Consider the following 22,284-nt stretch of genomic DNA (forward strand, 5'->3'; position numbering starts at 1 on the left):
GTTTAAAAGAGTTGGTAAAGATTTGGGCTTTTTTTTTCTGAATTGAACTTACACAAATCAATTCCAAAGTAAATATTTTGCTTTGAACTCATGGAAGACAAAGCAACAAAAGCTTTTTATTTCTTTCATTTATTTACTTCAAATGGATCTGATATTATTTCCTGTGAGACAGATTAGACAATTTCGTTGAATCCCTTCTCTTTTATTACTTCTTCAATGCTTAACGCAGGATACTCCTCACATTACTGCTTAGAATCATAGAAAAATTTAAGTTGGTAGGGTCCTTTGAGGTAATCACTGCAACCTCTATCTCAAAACAGGGCTAACCAGATTTAAATGAGGTTCATCAGAGTCACATCCACATTACACAGTCTTTCTACCAGATGTTTCAACACTGATCACTCTCATATTAATTTTTTTTTCCTAAAACTGAAAGAAAACTTGCCTTGTGGCAACTTGTTTTCATTGTCTTCCATCCTTTCATGCCTAAGAAGATTTACAAGTTCTTTCCTCCCTTAACAAACTCCCTAGCTTTTGCTAATCACTGGCATATTGAACCAACCCCATCATCAGTACTAATAGGCTCAGCTAGCTACTTGGGAACTTGATATTGAAGCAATTCCTGCCTACTGTCTGCCACTGATCCTGTTATTTTCTGCCCTGATTCCTCAAACTGGGACCCAGCAAGGAAGAGTAAGTTCATAGCTGGAAGTCAGGGAAAGTAGTAAGTACACCTGGACATGAGAAGAGATTTGTGCAACTGTGTGGGGCTAGTTGCTGAGACAGGGAAATTCTGTAAATAAAAATCATTTTGTTTGGCTGACCATAGGATGTGGAACTGGGGTTGGAAAATACTTGTATAAGGTCTTTGAAAAATAATGGGTTACTGTTTACTTTGGAATGGATGGAAGGATAAAAATATGGGGTGTTTCATGAAGAAGTCTGCAGATTATCAACATCTTCAGTAGCACATGAAAGACTATTAAGCATTTTTTTGTAGAAAAATAAGTTAGTCCCTCCTTCCTCTTGACATTCCAGCTTGAAATGACAGTGAGAAATATGCTAATAGAAGCAATAATATTTTCCAGTTCATTTGATTGCTTATTTGATATTTTAAAAATCAGTCCACAAGGCTAAACAGTAGAGGATTAGGATCAGGCAGATAAATCTATGCACTATAACAGAGAGTTCAAAACCTGAACTGATCTAGACATTAAGTTATTTTGACTTCAGCTTTCCCATAACACCACTAGTATGTCTGCATCCCATTTCTATGAATAGTCCTACCTTGAAGTCGATAACACAGGAAAAAAAAACCCAACTATTCCAAAATTTTATTTTTCTCCATTAGAATGCAGTGCTATACTAAAATATGTAGTTGAGCTATGCTACTCTATTTCTCAGTGCCTTAGGGTACATGAATGTGGTCATTTAATAAGAAAGACTTGCAGTGCATCTGGCTATACAAGGTTCTGGGTGTTTTACAAAGAAAAGTGTGTGAAAAAATCAGTGATGATAAATAGATTGGCTGATTATTTTGAATGACTCCTATACAGACTCATTTTTTCTACTTCTTGGTGAAGCTGTCAACGTTGTACACCCCTAAGACCCACATTCATCCATACTGACTATTTCAAAGCCAGCCAAGTATACAGTGATTCAGACAAATGCAAGCGCTCATTTTCTGAATAGTTTAATCTCAGATCAGAAAGAGCATACTTGAACTTTGACACCATGCTAGCAAGTCCCCAAGTTAAAAGTAAAGGTAATTAAACCATCTCAATTTTCCTTAAGTCCAAACAATGTATTAGACTTCTCAGTATGCCCTCTTGAGCTGTCAAAGATCCCTTTTTGGAAGCTTGCACGGTTTCAATTGCATGATATAGTCACCAACAGGAATTATCCCCTTTGGCAATATCATCAGACACTGGCAGAAGAAACTTTATGTGGATCTAGGGCAGAATAAGGAATAATAAAAAAAAATATTGCAGAATTATTTAAAGATAGAAAAAACCCAACCACTTACCCAGCCCCATATTGCTATTCGTTTCTCATCAATAAAACCCATTTCTATAAATTTCCTGTGAAAAAGAAAATCACAGAAACAAATGCATTATTACAAAGGATAATGCTATTACAAAATAGTAAAAAATAATTCTCTTTCACTTTTTTCCAAACATTAGACTAAGTTAAGCAAATTGACAATTAGCATAGCATGTCTGATTTCTACAAAGCATGAGTTATTCTATTAATTGATATTTCAGAGACAAAGGAAGAATATTTCTTGAAAGAATAAAAATGCTGAAATTAATACTTTCTTCATAATAATTTTTGTTCCAGTGGATAAGGACTCTGACCAACTGGCTTTTTGGCAAAAAAGTTCTATTTTTTTATCCTTAGAAGCCATCTGGATATTTAGTCCAGGCTAGATTAAACACCATACATGATACTCATGTTAAACATCACACATTCTACTCACGTTGTACGTGTGCATATGTATGTGTATATGCACATGTACGGGCATACACTCACAAACGTGCAGAAAAAAAAAGTTCAAACTGTGTATTTCTACTAATAACCACATTTCATTTCCTGTAGCTCTACATTCTCTCAGGCTATTATCATTTTCATTGTTTTAATGCCAAAGGTGCTGATTGCCATTAATATTCAGACTTTATCCTGCAAGATGCTCAACATAGTCACTTTATAGGTTGATACTCTGATCCCTCAAGAGGCACAATATCAACCTCTGAGATTAGGGATTCCCTGGAGCAATGAATAAGCTTTCTTTTCATGTGCCTGAAAAGTGAAGAGCACATACTGCTATTATAATATAAAATAATAATGAGTAAGGCATCTTCTAATAATCCAAGTAGGTAATAAGCTTTAAACAGATGAAAGATGCACCTTATCCAGTCAGTAGTCAAACTGTGCAAAGAGAATCATAAATATTAGGTGTCCTACAAAAATCCCACATCAGAGTCTGAAGACTATTTCCAGAGCTGTATTAGCAACAGCAAAGAAAAGAGGATAAGGCAAAACACAAAGGTTTGAGAGTGACAGATAAACAAAATAGGTTTGGGTACATGTTAGTCTTATTTTACTATAACAAGCATGAACAACTGACAACACCCAAAATATGGGATACTATCTGGGTGGGACAAAGTTCAAACAGCCAAAAAATGATTCAGGTTTGTTATATTGCTGTCTTAATCCCTGGGGTTCCTCCTACAGCAAAAGTCCCTCCAAGAACTTACTATAGTATGCTCTCTAAAAATCATACATCTTAAACCATGAATTACATCAGGAAGATGGAATGCAGTACATTTAACGGAATAAAAACTTAGTCTAGGTGCTGACAGAAAACTGGGAAGTGTGAACTCTGAGGTAATTTTTTCACAGCCTGTCTCAGCAGATTTTACAAATGCAGAATCAGCTTAGGTTCCCTGTCTCTGACATTTTATGTCTGAGTGACAATTCAGAGTAATAAAAAAAATTATCTCTCTGGTGATATTTTAAAATATGCCATTTCTGCTAAAAGTTTTAAAAAAGAAAATCAAATAATAGATGAATAGAAAAACCTGACATGACAGCAATTCCGTTTCATTTATCACAGAAAAGGAAAATGGTGTGTTCATATAACTGAGGAGGAAATTAATTATCACAAAGCAGAAAAAGGAAGGAATAGACACCTTTCTCACACACACTTGTAAATACAGGCTGTGTTCTCAAACAAGTAGAGAAAACTGATGGAACCTCTGCTGTTAGATCCCAATTCTAGCTAAGCTACTCAGAGTCAGGTCTAATATTGAAGGAAAGAGTGTATTTACTCTTGCACCTGGAAATCTAACCATGCTCTGATTGGCCAAATTCCAGACCATAGGCTAGACTAAATTTCTTATTCCTGCTTTGCGTTCATCTCTGGAGTTCAAACTTCTTTAAATGCTCACTTCAGCAGTGTTACTGCGTCTGTAAGCTTCTCAGGCAGCCTTTCTTTACAAAATCTCAGCTTTCACTGCCTCCCAAAACCTCTGCTTAGGGAATTATTTTTTCTTGGAAAACTTTAAGCACTTTTATGAAAAGGAGCACTGTTGGGGAACAACTATCAGAGGACCTCAGACACTTTCTGTTGTTCATAACTATCCTAAAATAGCATGGAAGGCAAGTTTGTATGGCCAAACAACATTCAGGAAGCTTGATTCAGGATTCAGTTTTTTTTTTCTCCAAAGTTCACATTTGACCTTTAGCTAATCACTGTGGTACATCACTACGATCTTTGGCTAATAAGTGTTGTCACTGAGGTAGGTTTCTTCTACAGGGAAAACTTAAGAATAATGGACAATATGTAGGCTTACCTCTCACCACTGACACTTTTATTTCTGTAGGCTTAGGATTGAAGCCTCTGATGAAGCTCTTATAAAATGGAAGTGGTGAGGTCTAAATGTGGACTTAGTAGTATATGACTTTAATATACCACACAAAATCTCACTGACATCAAGCACCTCAATGATATTTTATTTCTACAAGTTTTCTCGTCTTATTTCCTGGAGACCTCAGCTCTCCAGAAGAAAGGCTGAGTAGCATATTCAGTTGTTTTTTTTTTCACATTACTCCTTGTAGGTATGCAAATGTAACAGTTATACAGGGAGATATTCTACTTACTTCACTGCTGAGATTTGGTCCTCAACTTCATAGACTCCAAGTCTTCGATATACTGCATGCAAAATCTTGTCACCTTGATAAGCTGTCCCTCTGCCATCCACTAGAATAACAATAATTCCCTCTTTGCTTGCAAGATACGTTATCCAGCTAATGCTAAATGTTTCCTTTACATTCTGACTGCAGGGTCCTCCATACCTGAGGATGAAAATTCACATGTTTTCAACTCATATTATTAAATTTATATATGATTACTGGATACTGGACTATAACTATAGGTACTTCTTACATTTTCTCCACAAGTATTTTGTTACATGGCTGTGGCTCAGAGAGCTCAGTAGACAAGCAGTTCAACTACCATTTTCATATATTTATGAGATTTTGCCATCTAAAATCTATTAAAATCCTTTAGGTCTTATGCCTAAGACAAATTGTTAGTTTTAGCTCAGACCAAGGGGTGCAGCATCAGGTGCTTGTCACAAGGGTAATCCTGGGAATAGTCATGCCTTTTTCTTCTCTTCAAATTCCTTAGGTGTAACACCAGTTTTCACTGCTTTTCTCTATTTGACCCCCACATGCACTCAGCAATGCCAGAGGAAAGAGGAGAATAAAGTACAGCTCCTTACACTTTCTGGACATCCCCACCTTTGTTTCAATAGAGTGTATCATGTGCTGTTGGAGCTGCAGTTGAACACACCCCACATAGCTGAGCAATGGAGAGACATTCCTCATGAGAATGGCCTAATGCAAATTATATGTTTGAGACACAACTGACTTAATTGTCTATTCTAAACTTAAGTCAAAAATACTTGGCATTCTTGGACTTTTGGATCATCACTGATTAGTAAAAAATGATGTCCACTCAGCTCTCAATTTTTAGCACCACTGCAATTTTTGTTGCCTTTCCTGCCTGCAATAAATTAAATCTGTGTCAAATGTTCTTTAGAAAGAACATCTGGTCAAAGAAGCCAGTCCGCACTGTTTAGGGGGTGTTTGATATTTTTTTTCTTCTTAATAAATGAAGCAGGCTTTTGCATTTTCCGCATTAGCAAAGCTGAAATCAATAATGTCAGCCTGCTTCATGGTAAACAGAAACAGCAAGAGAACCAAGCACTCCAAGCAATACCCTGCATGTTTTTATCCTTTTCCTGACTCTGAGGAACTAATCCTTGCTCTGCTAAGATTAACATTAAAAATGTTATTGATTTCCATTAATTGAATTACTGTTCCAGAAATATATTAAAAAATCCATCACAATAAACAAAACAGAACTTAGTGTTTTTTTCTTTTGTTCTGTTAAATATGGCAAAAGTCTTAGGTTTCGTTAAATTATAAGAAGTATGTTTTCTAACAAAACAGCAATGATCAAAGGAAATGGTACATACACCTGAATAAGCAGAGGGTACTTCTTGGATCTATCAAACTGGGGGGGTAGAAGCATTTTGTACCACAAAGCTAGAAAAGACATATTAAAATTATATTGTTAATGGTTAAAATGATTCATCCAAGCATAATCCAGAGTTTGGTGTAATAGTATATGAAAATGAATCAGCACTAACTACAAAACATGTGAACTGTGAATCACAGAACTGATGCAAATAACTGTATTGAGTTGTTGAAGAACAATTTTGAAGAAATAAAATGCCAACTTTTATTTTAATTTAGCTATGCATAAAATTATTATTTCACATAACTCTAGGTTCACAGTTTTCCAGGTGCCTAGAAAAACACAACTAGGAATGTAACTGTTATGAAGATTATCAGAAATGAGTTTTGGAAACTTTATACTGACTCATTACCATGGAATATTGTTTATAAAGTCACTATGGAAACAACAGTGTATGCAAGTCAATATAATGTATAACACATGACAGCAGTTTACATTTCACATTTTATTATCACCATCCTATAATGATTTTACACAATATTTACAATAGTATTAAAGATATCTTTTTTTTTTAAGAAAAGCATTGTGAAGCAGAGATGTATTTTAACTACTGTTTTACTGAGAGATGCCCTGAGACACAGACAAATTGGGTGTTGTCAAACAGGACAGAACCAGCCCTCCTCTTCCCAGTCTGACAGGCTAACAAGAATGTTCTACAGAAAAATGATACTATAACAAAATGAAGGCAAAATATTAAAATGGTATGAATAAAAAGTATAATAATGATATATAATTCTTACTTATACCATCCACTTCAAGTTTATTAATTTCTTCTTTTGGCAGTTGGATATTTTGCAAAGCAGACTGCAATTCCCAATTGTCTTCCAATACTCTGAGCTCTAAGTAGAAGAGATGACTGAATTATTAACTAATTTATTAATTCCTCTTCCTTATTTAAGATTCCTTTTTTTTGTGTTATTAGAGCAGAAAGGAAATATGTGCGTTTTACAAGCAGTGCAATGAAATCAACTCAGACATTTCTAATTGGGCTTGACCACATAGGTAAATAAAAGCAAGGCACATGTATAGAACACAAATATTCATTAGATTTCAATAGGATGTACATTTTGCAATGCAAATCATTTCACATGGTGCCTCTGTGTGTTAGAGTCCTGGATGTTATGAATAAACTCCTTTCTCCTGCAGATCCTTCATCCCAGTTTTGTAATATGGAGCTGTAAATGCAAAACCTGTCCCATCTTGTAAAACACAGTTCTGTATTTCCTTCCTTGCTTACCACAGTAACACCAGTTTAACCTCTGAGACTTGGGCAGTATGGTGAAGTGCACAGATGTTTGGGAATATCTTGTTTCTGTGCTAATGCAGGAAATTCAGTTTCTTAAGGGGTTGTGGCAAACCCTTGATTAACCATTGTACAGTACACAAAACTTAATGTACAACTGTTCATATTACTGCACACTTAGTGAACCTCTTCTGTTGTTGTTTTATTGGGTATTATTTTGTTTGTTGTTTCTACTTTAAAATCTAAAAAATATTTTAAATTTTTGTTTTACTTGCTTTAAACCCATTTTACAGTGACATGATTTACAAATTACTATTTAAAATTTACATAATTTCCAGCATAGACTGCAGAATTATGTATTACGAGTCTACTGGGTATTGTTTGTTTATGTGCTTTCCCATAAGTAGTGATGGATGAAGAATATTGTACATAATGGAAATCAGTGACTTTCAACTTCAATTTAAAAATGAAAGAATCTTTTAGAACTGATGGAAATCCTTCTTGGTTAGTTTGCCTCTTTTTCTAAATTTTTTTTTTTTTTTCAATAGCAACCACTTCCTGCTTCTGGAAAAGCAGAAAAAAAAAACAAACCCTCAAAGTACTTCTCTTAGCACTTCTTGAGCTAGACAGTATACAGAACATGCCAAAAATACAACACTGGAGTTTGTTCTTTCAATCTTGACAAGTTTTGCAGATTCAAGTGGGGTTTTATGGCTGAAAAATCATCCTAGCACTTGATACTCACCCAGACTCAGCTGAACCTTTTCAATACTTCCCCTCAAAACTCCTGAAACTTGTGCACTGCCACAAATTGCAGGCATGTTAGAAGCAGCTCCCAAACAAGTGTATGTTAGTTTAACTGCATGCCTACTAAAATTCATATATTTTCAAAATGCTGCCAACTGCAATGAGAATGGATCTACCAAAAATAGTTTTTGCATCACATAAGAGATTAGGAAAGCAAGGGACTTAAAGAAAATTAAACCAAAAAAGGTCATGAAAAAAGTCAAAGAGAAGCCTGAATTTGCTTTTATTCCTGAAGAATAATAGCACAACAGAGTGAGGCGTCATGAAACCAGTGGTGAAGATCCATTAATGAAACTGTTCTCTTTTGCACAGAGGTTAAGAAACAGAGGTATCTGTAGTTGGGCACTTCGCTGCACTCCATGATAAGGAAGTAGTGGGGGCCCTTGATACACAAAGTCATAATGAATCATAGAAAACAGTGAGCTATGGCAATGGATTAAATCTGAAAAAAATCCATGCATTAGCTGTATCTAAATGGTTAAACCTATTTAAAACTTCTGCAAAAGAAATGCCAGAATAACATAGTGTTTTTATAGCACAATTGCAACAGCTGTTGACCAATCTTTTCCATCTGCAAACATTTAACAGTTTGGTTAAAAACTAAGATGTAGCAACTCCTATTGTAGTCAAAATAATCTTACATTGCAATTCACTGACTTCTACATGAATCACCACTGATTAATTTAGCTTAACAGTAATGCAGCATTTGTCTTCCTCATGTGTCTTCTGGTCAGACAACACTGAGAACAGTGGGTTATCAATACTTGCTGACCTGGCAGTAAAGACCCTGGAAGTAGAAATGTCACTGCATTTCTACTGGTTACTGGGCAAGAAAGGAGGAATGCCAAATCACTGAGGTGTTTTACAGGACCATGCTAGTTTTCATAACACTTCAGGACTGAGTAAGTTGGAGATTGTTTTTTAGGGAAAAACAAAGGACAGAGAGAGAAAAGTCACTGCACAGTAATTAATATTTTCATGGTTAGCAAGTTTCTGCTTGGTCTGGTTGCAAACAGTCCTCACTAAAAGGCTACTTAAAAAATGAGGGTTCTGAATGTTTCTTGCTGGAGTTCCCATCTTTTATCAATAATTCACCCTGTCTGAAGCAGTTATTTAAACTGATCATCTGAAAGAGCATTTGCTCTTCCCTGACATCTCTGCTGATGGCTGAAGAGCAAGTCACTGATCCAAATTCTAATTAGCACAGCACAATAGCTCAAACTGCAAAATCTAAATAGTACACTGCTGCATTTTGTACAGGGTAGGTTTGCTTCATGAAAAAAACTCTCAGAAAGTCTTGTGTTCATCCAAATGTCAAAAGGAATAGTTAGGAAATCAAAACAATCTTTTCTACAAAGTTTGACTCAATATTTAGGAGACAAGGAGCTGCTGATGTTCATGATGTTGCATCCATAGGATAGAAACAGGAAAAACATCAGAATGCTATAAAAGTGCTGGATTAGTGAGTTCACTAATATTTAGCTTTCACTAATTAGAAATCTAAAAAGACACTAGGTATTTTGATAACAAGATGAAAGACTTCTTGATCACAATCCAAATATTGATTAGAGGACCTGCATAGTGAAGATCAATGGGAAAAAAAATTGCTTAGAAATAAGCGAGATATTTGCAGTACCTCTATTACCGTAGTTCTCAAAAAGAGTAGAAATGGGAATCCCAGGACCTGTCACAGAATGATAAGAACGCAGTTTATAGTTTGAAGCTGGAATTTTATGATGGAGTTCATATTACGTTAAGATTGGTAACTGAAAGGTGTTAAAGAGGTCAGAGCTGATACACAAACACACTAGTCCCTGCTACATGAAATAAATAAGGTATACATACAGCTGCTTATCAAGCATAATCAAAACAACTTTAAATTTACTAACAAACTCTTCCTCTCTACAGATGAACTGACATCTAGTTAATACCTGAGATGTGATTATATAAGGTGCATGCAGAATTAACAATGTGAAACATTCTTCTGAGAACACGCCACATCATATTTGTGAAGGTGAGTGGCTTTCATATGGTGATGACCTCACTGACTACTCTGTGCAAGAATGATTGAAAGGTGTTATTATTTGCTACATTTGCTTCTCTGCTCAGTGGAAGTTCTTGGGAACTCTTCAGATGATCAGTCAATAAAAAAATCAGAAGAACAGTAAAATTTAGATGAAGTATGCAAAAGGAAAACCATGGATATTTTTCTTTCCTTTTCTCGAATTGTGACTTCAGACTTCACTGTTATTTGATTACAGTAATGGATAAAATGTTGAACCACTGAAATCACCTAACTTATTTCAAAAGAGTTAAGACTTCATTTAAAACTTACAAGTAGTTTCAATGATCATGCATCTTGATGAGCTGAATTTTTCTTAGTTCAGTTCTTAAGAATGTTCTCAGGTAAATATCCAACATTTTGTGGCTGACACAAATTTAATAATTCCAGTTGGGAAACATATTGTAATAGTCTCTAATTGCTAACTTTGATCACATAAATTGGAAATATGTGTGTTTCTAAATCCTGCTCTAGTTGCTGCAAGAAAAACATGATTTTGATGAGACACATTAAAATCTGTTTTGGGCCATGAAGGACTTTCAAAAATCTGTTTTTAATTCCAAAAATCCCAGTATTTTTGTTAAAAAAAAAAAAAGTGAAAATATTTCAGTGTTCTGAAACATCTTCGCAAAGGTTTCGGACATGGAAAACTTTCTTTCTGGTTATTGTGAAATTTGTGATACCATTTGGGATAATCAGTATTATCTACAACCCTGACAAAATAGAAAGAACAACTGATTATATGTTTGCTCCCATACTATACATACCGTAACAGATCAAGGCGTAATACTTAGAATGTTCACTGAACCTTGCTGTATAATACTGGCATCTCTCTTTTCTTAAATTGCAAGTAATGCATTGTTTTCTGATAGGTCTACTTCCAATACTGATTCTAGGAAAAAAAACCCAAAACAATATTTATTTCGCCACAACTAAAGTCACATGTGCCTGCCTTGCATTTTAGAACAAAGGCACTGTATTTTCAGAACAGTTCAATTTAAAAATAAATGTTTTCCCTTTTTATCCTTTCTTTTTTTTTTTTTCCCAAGAGTATATGTAAAATTTAGATGCTATTTGTCCTAAATTTTCAGATATAATCTGAGGTCAAGATTTAGTTAAAGTAGCCTATGAAATTGTACTTTAAACGTTTTGAAACTAAATTATTAACAAATCCAGAGCTATCTTCTATGAACTTAGTATCATTAAGATAATGTTGATAACACTTACTTGTAAATATTCCTTCTTCCTGGATAGCCTTCAAATTCATTGCTTGAATAGAAACTGTAAATTCATTTATATGTTAGTAAACAATCCGTAAAGTGATGACCTATGAACCAGCATCAAGATAGAAAGCCATTTTCGAAGTTAACTTAGACTTTTTGAGATTTCTGCATGTGGTGGAAGAGTAAGTTAAGCTTATATACCTTACATCTTGCTCAAACTCTGATTAGATGACAAATAAACCATATATATAGGTATTCTATTTTAATTCTCGCAAGCTAATCTCTCCAATTATGTAATTATGTAAGCTATATCTACTTATACAGTAAGCTGAGAGACCATAAAAAGAGAAGTAAATGCACAGTGTCTAAGGGTTCACCACATGATTAAATTTAAGTATTTCTAAAAAAGTATCTCTAAGATTGGTGATTGAAAATAGAAAAATGAAGAAAATTTACAAAGAATATCGCATAAGTAAAGTTTGCAAACCTGTGCATTGCCTGCATACAAATTTGTTGTGGATACATTCAGATAAGAAACAAATTATACCTAGGTAAAACTTCATGAGTTAACAAATGGTGTTCAAATGATTAAGTGTTGCTTTTACTGACAACACTCACAACATATTCTCTTCTTCATGCTACTTACATTGCATCATTTGTGACTCTGAAAATGTATATTGCTTCCCATTCTCCACTTGTAATTTGGATTGCATTCTCCTGTGAAGCAAGACATACAAGTTACTGAATATTGTAGAATTATTGCAGGAATTTACAGTAGATCAATATAGAACACTTTGCTTGACTTACCACAGAGCCATTGATGTAATGAATATGCTTATAACCATTTTTGTCACTAAAAATTTTGTAATATGAACTGCTGTCTGATGTAAAATGTGGTGCAGAAACAAAGAACTGAAACAATAGAGGGAAAATGGTAAGTAAGACTGTCCAAGCTGATCAGCAGATTATAGTACATACACTAAAAGTAACAAGACTATTCAATCAGACAGGACAAAGTACTTTGCACAAGTGTTTACCTATGATATTCAATCTTGGACTCAGTACATACTACAACTTCTAACCTGTTATGTCAGACTTCTTAAACTGTAACTACAGAGAACTGTCAACTACCATTTTAAGTGGGATATTTTACCTTGAAGGCTCTTCTTTAACTGAGCTTGTGCAGCACTTGGCACTGAAACTGTGTTCTGAATGGACAGGTTTTATTCTTAAAATGCTATGGTATGTCTGATCCCTCTTGGATGACATCAGAGAAATTCTACATCTATTTTTGTCTCCAGGATGCTTCTAAGAATTACACCGCAGTATGAATTTACCTCTTGTCATTACTTGCCTCCCTTCAGTATAGTGTCTAATCAGTTGGTCTAAAATTTGCAAAAGGGGACAGAAAAAGTTTTTAAACTCGGAAAGGAGGTAGCCAGATATTAGGCGTAGCACAGCAATAAAGTCTCAATCCTACAGTACAAGAAGTTTAAGCAGTAGTGTTGTATGACACAGAATGGTGCTTCATGTTTCAACTCACTGCTGTGAATATGCAGAAAGCTGTAGCTTTTCATTAAATCAAAATGGAATACAACAAGAAAACATACCCCGCCTGCCCATCCCGTTTGACTCTCTTCTATGTGCTGTTGATTCTGAAAAACAAAACCAAATATACAATCTTTTAAGAAATTCAAGAATGAGTTTATGGAGATTCAAAATCTTAAAATAAAAAATCAACAGCCACCTGTAAAAATGTATTTTAGGACACTTGCTGTGAATGTTCAGGGACTTGAGGATTTCCTGAGGTAAATAATATTACTGTATTAATACCATTATGTTAAAATTTTCTTTTTTAACAGCTGTCATCAGAACTAAATAAAAGCTGAAGTAATTTTTTTTAACCTTATGCAACATTTTCACTGAAAGCAAGAATTAACAACTACTTAATCTCATGAATTTTTCAGAAAAAAAGCCTGAGTAAAATAATTTCAGGAATAATAATATTAAAAATCTGTGTTAGATTCTCATCTAGTTAATTTGACATATTTCCTTTCATTTCAAAGCTGTAATGTTGATTTATAACACAGATAATGTGACTAATAGGTACATCTTTTAAACAAACCTTAAAACCACAAACCAAAGACTTTATCTAAGTAAATAGAAATCAAGGGTCTCTGTACCTGGTGCTCAGATTAGAGATATTAAAGGAGCTGATTTTCAACAGTTTAAAAAAATCTCAGAAATAAAGTATTTAGAAAATGAATTAAGGGTTAGGCAGCAAAAATCAACCAGGTTATCATACCCTGTGACTATGGATATAAGTTTAGCAGGTCTCAAGCTCTTGTAACATTCTTAAAGCTGATTTTAAAAAAGACTTCTGCTGAGCATAAATGGATCAGAACCTCCTGCAGCTGAAGGTACATTTTTATTTATGCTTTACTTCTAAAGTTTCTAGTGCATTTTCAATACTTTCCTAAGACTTTTTCATTGAAGAGTATAATATCTTGTTTGTTGGATGGAGTGATTTAATATTTGTATTTCTTTTTTTATCTTACAAACTTTAGGCTGTTCATTGAATACAGTATTTCTTCACTGTCTGAAATAAACTCAACAAATTTGCTTTCTAAAGACTATGGTTTGTGTTTATTATTCGCAGTGTAGTCTCATTAACATTCAGAATCATGCTTTCTCCCTTTAAACTTAGTCCCTGCAAAGTGATTTATCTGAGAAAAAGTTGCAGGTACTTGCCCCTTAGAGGGCTGCTTAGTACTTCACAGTGGCTCCACTGAGCTATTAACTCAGAAGATGGACTCTATTTCTTTTATAAGAAAAATAGGATATGTTGTTTTATATCTGCATCCTAAATTTATTTTCCTTTCTTTAAATTAAGGCTCCGATCTTGATGACATAGTCCATTAAGGATATATTTAACTTCCCTCGTTTGAGTAGTCCAATTGACCTCTATGGGATTTTTCTGTCTATTAAAGTATTTACAGAATTTAATTAGAGAACTGGCATTTCCATAGGAAATCCCAATTTCACAAACACATGCCTAGCTTTTACTCACATGAATAGTTCCACTGAAGTCATATTGGTTTCGATGGTCTATTCACATGAGCAAGACTCAAACGTGAACATTTTTGATGAATCGACACTTTAGGAATATCTTGTAGATTACATTTTGTTATTATTTTCAAGCACATAAAGCCTAGCACATTTATTGTGCATTAGTCTCAATTTAATCTGAAATCAACAAGAGAACTGTTTTTGCCAATGGAAACACACAGAGATATACTTTCTAACAGCAAATAGAGCTAATGCAGCACTCCCATCTGTTCACACTCCTTCAATTGGCCATTTGTGCAAACTTTAATGTGATAAAAGCATTGTATCACTGTATAAATATAGAGTTATAGAAACGTCAGTAGTGACTCCATAAATAAGGTTTCATGGAGAAATGCAATTAAACAAGGATAATAACACAGTCCTGCAAGATGTTAATTGTTCTGGTCTGGTTCCAGAAAAGCAATTAAGCACATGCTTAATCTTAAACACATAAATAGACATACTGAAATAAATAAAACTGCTTACATGCTTAAAGTTAAGCTTGTTTTAAGGTTCTTTGGTGGATTGTAGTAGAATCCTAGAAAAAAAAAATCCCCCTTTTTTGGGGGGGGGTGTTTGTTTTTTTGTTTTTTTCTTTATTAATTTACAACAACTGTCATATCATAGAGGAATAAAAATTATTTTCAGCTTGGAAAGTTTGTGTCAACTCTGAATTTACAATTTATCAATCATACAGAACACTTTTATAAGTATTCTTGCCTTTTACTTCTCATTAGTTCCAGGTTTCACCCTAATGTTAGTTTTTATAAGTGTTCTGTGCCATAAACTCTAAAACCAAGATATGCAAACACCATCAATACTAAAAGACTATAAATGAGACTTCTGTATTAGTTACTGAAATTCAGAGTTATTCTTTCCTTCAGGTTCTATATGGATTTATCAGTGTCTACAGTCTCCAGGCTTTACAACGTCTTTAAAAGAAATGCTTTTTCAGAAAGGCTTCTGTACATGAGATCTGTAATGATTTACATACAGGTATAGACAGCTAAGCCACCTAATCAAATGCTAATTTCAGCAATGTTAAACTTATATTTATAACTATATTACCTCTGGACAGTCCCATGTATTTGAATTCTCTTTGAAGTCACAAACAGCTAAGACTGAAAAATTCTGGATTCTCTTTAGCCATTGCACACAGACTCGACTATCTGTTACCCAAGTAAGCCAAGTAAAATAGTGATCACTAAAAAATAATTAAAAAAAAGAAAGAAAAAGTGGTTATTAAAGAACAAAAATATAGAAGCACTGCTACAGATTGTATCCCCCATAGTGTTCTGTGGATTCAACAGCAAAGCTTCCAGTGTCTTAGGCATTTTTTTTTTTTTTTTTTGTCCTTTGCAACAATGAATCATCTGGACAGAGAATCAAAATGCATTTCTAGTTAGCTTCTGATCCATCTAGGAGATGAATATGGCACTCCACTGTTAGAAACAGAAAACAACTCAGAAGTTCAAACATTGAAAACAAATAGAAAATTTTATTTTTTTTTAAAGAAAAGACATATTTGAGGGCACACTACCTTGATGCTACGACTGCAGGAACTGGCACCTTCTTAGGACCAAATGCTTCAGCATTAATAGTGTCTACAATAAACACTTTAACAGTAGGATTTTTAGCCCCAGCCTTCAAAGAAAATGTATCAGGTTATTCAAATCAGGCTCTGAACAATTCAGAATGAGGAAAATAACAACACTTTTTGGAGGAAAGGAGGCAAGGTGCAAAATACATATTCAATTGTGTATAACAGGGCAAATACAGTTTTATAAGATCTCACAATGTCACTAAAACAGTTTTATGGTACTTTGCATCATTTCATACGCAAAGACAAAAACCTTTTAAACAGTCAAATTTAGTGCCTTTCCTTACAGAAAATGTACTTGATGGGAACCACCACTGAATTTCCATTATGGATCTGTGCAGCACACATGCTTACTTTGGTATAAAACTCTAGGAGTATATTCATATGATTGCAATTGCTCTTTGACATTCCAGCTGTGGAATAAAATGGTTTAGCTTAAACTGATTTCATGCTTGCTTATTCATTGCATACATTATTAGTTTTTTAATTCTCCTCCATGTGTGGTTTAAAACATCCAGATTTACTTTAGAACTGCAACCCAGCTGACAGTTGAGTAACTTCTTAAGGTGTATTAACATGATCAGTTGCAATCATATGAGCATGACAAGAGTCAGGAGAGCTAATAACATGCTGAAGAAATGCCAAACCAAAACCTTCTTGCCTTAGATCTGGCACTTGAAAGCAGTTAAAATCCAAATCCCCTTGAGATCAAAAAGCACTATGAAGTGTGCAAATAAACTGAAGCTGTTATAGCCTTTATTTTTCAAAATTTACTGTAATGAAAAATAACAACAGCATAGTTAACACATCACAATAAGTAAACTGAATTGAAAAAACAAGACTTGACCATGCAAGCATACACTCACACATGCTCTTTACTTACATGAGTAATTTCATTTATTTCACTGATATTAAATATCTACAGTTTTGAATGTACCTATAGCTTTTCAGAACGTGGCCTAAGTTTTTTTGCTTTTTTCCTTGTGTTTCTCCCCCCCCCCCCCCGCCGAATAAATTTAGGACATAATGGATTTAACCACTGTAATATTACCATTTTTAAAGCACAGTTAATTTTATCAAATGACCCATAACTCATTTATCAACAGAAAGTCAAAAGAACGATAAAACATACCTTTGGGTAGGGGATAATTATTTTTCTAGGATACTGGTCCTCACCAAAATATGAATATTCAATAACTGGTATGTCAGTATCATTAAATTGTACATATGCTAAATACTTTCCACTTGGAGACCACCACAATGCATATTTTGCTGCTAGCATTTCCTCTGAGGAAAAAAACCCAAATCATAATAGTTTATCATTGTTTCTCATTCCAATCTATTTTAGCATTTAGCACTTAGATATATAAAGTGAGTTATACTAAATAAATAACACTTAACATATTGCAATGCATCTCAATTCTGAAAGGTCTTAAGAACTCCCAAAAAGGCACAGAGATCCCATTTAACTCGCTTGTTGTTTTTTTTTTTCCTGTATGTATGTGGGGTTTCTTAAATTATTTTTTTATGCACTGAAATGCCAAATTTTTACCAAAATTAAAAGTTCCATTAAAGCTGAATGCCTAACTACTACCTGTGCAGCAGAAGGAAGCCCAGTATATAAGGTCTGATATAGTTCCAGTAACAAAAGACCTAGGAGTATGGTTACACACTATGAATACAAAATGCAGTCATTGTATGGAAAACAAAATATGGAAATACAGTAATCTTTAGGGCTCCAAAAATAGTGTATCATCACACGTATTTTAGACTGGATTTTTTGAGAACCAGGTAATCTAAACAAAGCATTTAACATGTTAGTTGACGTTCTTCAAGATTTACTTACCTTCATAGACCCAGTCAGGAATCCCATTAAATATTTCATTCTGCTTTCCATCAGTAGTTATTTTAATTGGTGCCTCTCTTGGACTTCGTTTCAAATAGATATTATTCTGATATACATATACCTAAAGACAAGAAAGTATTTCTTATGAATATAGGCACCAGTAAGAGAGGTTAGAGTAAGATCTTTTGCAGCCGATGCTCTTACATTATACCAACAAGAAGACACAAGGAATACAAAATGGGAAATAAATGCTACACTATAAGCTGTTGCAAATTCTGCAAGAGTAGGTACCTCAGTAAATAAATGTTACATTACAGGCCAAATTCTATGTTCACCCATGTCAGAATAAATCCTTAGCAGCTCCTTTGAATTTAATAACTTCAGGGGATTTTGTGGCAAGTTTTGGTTTGGAAAATAAGGAAGAAAAAAATAATCAAAAACTCATTCAAATTGCTCTGTTTTATAAATGACCCCCAGACAAAGTGTTTTGTGACTTCTCTATCTGCTTCCACCAAAACTAGAAGATAAAAAAAAACCACCAAACCACAATGACTAAAATGAATATAATTGGACTTTTAAAAATCTGTCAAAAGGCCTAGCTGATGTGAGATGAGACAAAAAAATGTTTTACTCCCTCTGGGTTATTTTGTTCTTGTCTAATAAACTAGTTATTAAAGACAGTTCTTGCAAGAAATGCTTGCAGGACTTGTATATCTCTAAATTTCAATCAATCAAATGAATGGACATGTAGTTAAGAAACCAGCAACAGAAACATCACTTTCTTAGAAAATCACGCCTTCTGAAGCTATTAGCATTTGTTAGCAACATCAGTGTAACATTTAACTACTTTGTGCTTTAAATGTTTTCATTTAAAAGCAACTCCTAAAACTCTCAGATCTGATACAAGGATATAAAAGCATCACAGACTACTGGTACCAGGAAGATAGGAAACTGCCTTCAGAATTCTTGATAACAAAATGACAATATTTAACTAAATTGGGAGAATTAATACTCTCCTAGAACATGGAGAAATTTTCCTAATAAATTGTCCATTCATATGTAGCACACTCCTGGGTATTTTCTGAAATGAGTTTGATATTTAATTTTTTTTTTTTGCGCAAATATTTTTCGATCTGGGTAAATACTTAAAAAACACTAATTGTTATTGGGCTGATCTTTTGGACCCAAGAATAAAATCAGCTTATAAACTCATTACTATGCAATAGGTCTTTTATCATTACTGAGATAATCAAGTAGCTATTAAAAGGAAAAGAAAATAACATTCTTTGTAATAAGAACCTGACAGCCATTTTCTAGGATGAAAATTTTAGAAAAGATTTTAAACACTGCTCCTTTAAATCTCCATAGTAAACACATGTATTACACAGTGTCAAAGGAAAACACATTGGTTTTCAGGCCCTGAAACTACATTCAAGCTGATATACAATTATGTTGGTCAATTCTTGATAGGAGATTGGCCAGCATACTGAAACACGCAATGTAGCTGAGAACACAGTCCTTCTATCAAGACACAGACAAGCTAAATTTTAACAAGCTAAAACTGTTTTATTTGTCAGTCTTGCTTACAACCAAAGTTATTACACAGTCCTGTCAAAAATATAGCCTAATAAAATAATAACCAAAGGCAAACAAATGTTTTTTAGCCACACAAAGCAAAATAATTTTAGTGCTTTGTTATCTTTACTGACCAATTTGTGTCCAATGGGTGACCAGGATATATACTGAATCTTATGTGGAAGCTGATTTTCTGTTACAAAACCACTAAAAAAAGAAAGAATTTGAGATGACTTTTTGTACACAGTGAAAATGGATCATTATACTGTAATTCATATAAAATTCATGGAGGGCTATGTTTTCTAACAGCTGATTGTTTTTTGAGCCATGCAAAATCAAGGCAGGCAGTGAGACATGCAGTAATGTGATGGTGTGCACCAGTGCTGGTAAAGCCTTCCAACTCAACCTTTTGAAAACATTCAACAGCCGAATAAGCCAGCCTCACCTCTTTCTAAATACTGCATAACCATCTACAGTAATTTGCTCCATCTGCAGCCTCAGCAAGTTACTGGGAAATGTGCTTTCAGGATATTGCATGCTAAGGCAACCATAACAGCAGCAGTTGCAACATTTGTTAAGGATCAGGACCCACATGCAGCACCTCTCTACTCACATTAGCTTGCAGCAATCTTTTCCTGTCACCTTGAACCAACAGTTTCGCATGAGTGGAGCAGCTCAGTGCAGCCCCTTTTGCTCAGAACTGAGAAGCATTTGGTCACATTACTACTTAAGGTATAAAAGGTCACTGGGGAGACAGGTGGCCTCCTTCAAACTTGGGAGGAAAGAGTAGTGGCTTGAGGAAGATCTTGGGAAAGAGACCAAATACCATGGGAGAAGCTGTAAAGTTTTGAGGAACCCAGGACTGACTGTTACAAGATCACTGCAGCACTAAAGGAAATGTGAGAGTTCTAGGAAAGCTAAAGATTGGATCAACCACAAAAAGGATGAATTAGACAACAGAATGACATGGAGACATCAGGTGTGAAGCTGAAGTAGACTCAATCATCCAAGATAGGGTGGGAGAAAATTATGCAAAGAAGAAAAATGTATGAGAATCTTAAGCAGTGAAAGTTTTAGGGCATGAAATATAACTCAATCTAGATACCTAGATGAGTAGATGAAAGGACTGTATGATTTTCTTAAAGGCCATTTTTGTCAAGCAACCAACCTGATAGATTCAGGTAAAAGCAAAGCAAGGTGGTAGTCACATTACTGTGGAGTTTTTCAGTGGAAATGCAAGCACATCACTACAAGGTATTCACCATAGTTCCCTGTAAGAGATATGTGGCCTTACCCATATATGAGATCATAAATGTGGTATGATGCTGTATAGGAGTATCTCCACAGCTGCGAAAATTAAGCAGGAAAATAATATTATTGACTTGGACAAGATAATCTAAAAGTAATCAGCTGTCTTTTCATAGCCTGATCATTTCTTGAGAAAGTACTTAGAAAGGTTTATCTGTAGCAGCCACAACAAACAAAATACTAAATGAAACCAAACATTTCATGAAGTGGTATATTAATTACCTTTGAATAATTGCTTTCCAGAGCTATGAAATATTTGTCAGATGACAACACATAATTTGAAGCATTCACTTGTTTCTGAAAGATTCAGAAGTAGATTAGATTCTAGTAAAAAAAAAAGGATTTGATGAGTTTTAATCCACTCACTTTTAAACTGGTACTTGAAATGCAACGGCATTTTGCTGCCTTTTTATTAATTGGAATGGTACGTACCATTGTGCTGTTAGTCATGATGGTAGTGGGGTAGTTCATTTCAACATTGTAGAGTATAATGTCATCTTCTGCAGACTGATGAAGATATTCATTGTCTTTATAAACAAGATAAAAGGGCTGTTACCTTGCACAGAAGATACTACAGAAAAGATCCATTTATCAAAGTATTCACACTCCTGTCAATGAATAGGCTTTGAGCAAACTCTTTTGGCATCTACATAATTTTTTTTTTTCCTATTGATGCCAAAGTACAGAGTTGTCAACAAACTGCTTTCAGGGTTCTTGAGTATGTTGTCAATATGACACACTGAACAAAGAATCAGCTAGTTAACTTTATGATTACATGCCACATTTTAGTAATTGATCAAGAATACCACTGACAGACCCATTAGAAGGTCAGTATCATAATGTAGCTGTTTTCAAGAAAACCAGAACATTCGCATTTCTACAGATTCCACAGATAACAGCGGTATCATGTAACTGACACTATGTAAATGATACTCCCCTTACTCACACAGTGAGGATGAGTGACCTTCAAAGCAAATGGAATTGAACCCAACCTGTGCTCAAGACCTGAGCCATGGTTTGATAGAAAATGAAGGTCAGAATTTTAATTTCACATTATTATTTTTGCTGCTAGAAACAGAGAGAAGGAATTACATGGTGTAGCTAAAGAAAGAGAGACTTTAACAGGCAGCCTGAAACATTGTATAAGGTGTTCATTTTTAGGAAATTGGATCACCCTTGGATCTTTTGAGTTCACTTCTGTGATTTGTGTTAACAGCATTTTTGGTGATCTCAGGCACTCTTAGGAAGAGATAGTCAATTTTAACTCCTTGCTTCAGAAGAAAAATAGACATATGGAATGCTGTAGGCATGACTATCTATGGAATCTATGGCATGACTTTTGTGTGAGCTTTGTGACTGTTAAGAGGAAAGATAAGTCTAAGTGTGAAGGATATAAAGAGGGAAGG

General features: G+C 34.5%; 1 protein-coding gene across 6 annotated transcripts in view; it reads right to left on the reverse strand.

Annotated features, from left to right (window-relative positions):
- The window catches only part of LOC130606965 (prolyl endopeptidase FAP-like), a 38,156-nt gene that overhangs the window by 6,507 nt on the left and 9,365 nt on the right, over window positions 1-22,284 (reverse strand). For 4 of the 6 annotated variants that reach the window (XR_008974118.1, XR_008974119.1, XM_057423612.1 and 1 more), the window contains exons 4-21: window positions 21,311-21,405; window positions 21,101-21,175; window positions 20,865-20,917; window positions 19,705-19,777; window positions 17,996-18,116; window positions 17,282-17,436; window positions 16,090-16,193; window positions 15,618-15,753; window positions 13,052-13,096; window positions 12,249-12,353; window positions 12,088-12,158; window positions 11,446-11,499; window positions 10,986-11,110; window positions 9,793-9,840; window positions 6,847-6,945; window positions 6,045-6,114; window positions 4,663-4,857; window positions 2,027-2,081 (exon numbers count right to left, since the gene is read on the reverse strand). Coding sequence is in view for 4 of the 6 variants with exons in the window: in XM_057423612.1 (XP_057279595.1) it covers window positions 2,027-2,081; window positions 4,663-4,857; window positions 6,045-6,114; window positions 6,847-6,945; window positions 9,793-9,840; window positions 10,986-11,110; window positions 11,446-11,499; window positions 12,088-12,158; window positions 12,249-12,353; window positions 13,052-13,096; window positions 15,618-15,753; window positions 16,090-16,193; window positions 17,282-17,436; window positions 17,996-18,116; window positions 19,705-19,777; window positions 20,865-20,917; window positions 21,101-21,175; window positions 21,311-21,405 (1,679 nt within the window). In the remaining 2 variants the exon portion in view is untranslated. The remainder of the gene's footprint in view (window positions 1-2,026; window positions 2,082-4,662; window positions 4,858-6,044; window positions 6,115-6,846; window positions 6,946-9,792; window positions 9,841-10,985; window positions 11,111-11,445; window positions 11,500-12,087; window positions 12,159-12,248; window positions 12,354-13,051; window positions 13,097-15,617; window positions 15,754-16,089; window positions 16,194-17,281; window positions 17,437-17,995; window positions 18,117-19,704; window positions 19,778-20,864; window positions 20,918-21,100; window positions 21,176-21,310; window positions 21,406-22,284) is intronic. The other 2 variants (XM_057423613.1, XM_057423615.1) reach the window with 2 other exon arrangements.

The sequence above is a fragment of the Pezoporus wallicus genome, unplaced genomic scaffold (genome assembly GCF_028554395.1).
Source record: "Pezoporus wallicus isolate ANWC-B61680 ecotype Strahan unplaced genomic scaffold, APGP_CSIRO_Pwel_v1 contig_1181, whole genome shotgun sequence".
Classification (NCBI taxonomy): domain Eukaryota; kingdom Metazoa; phylum Chordata; class Aves; order Psittaciformes; family Psittacidae; genus Pezoporus; species Pezoporus wallicus.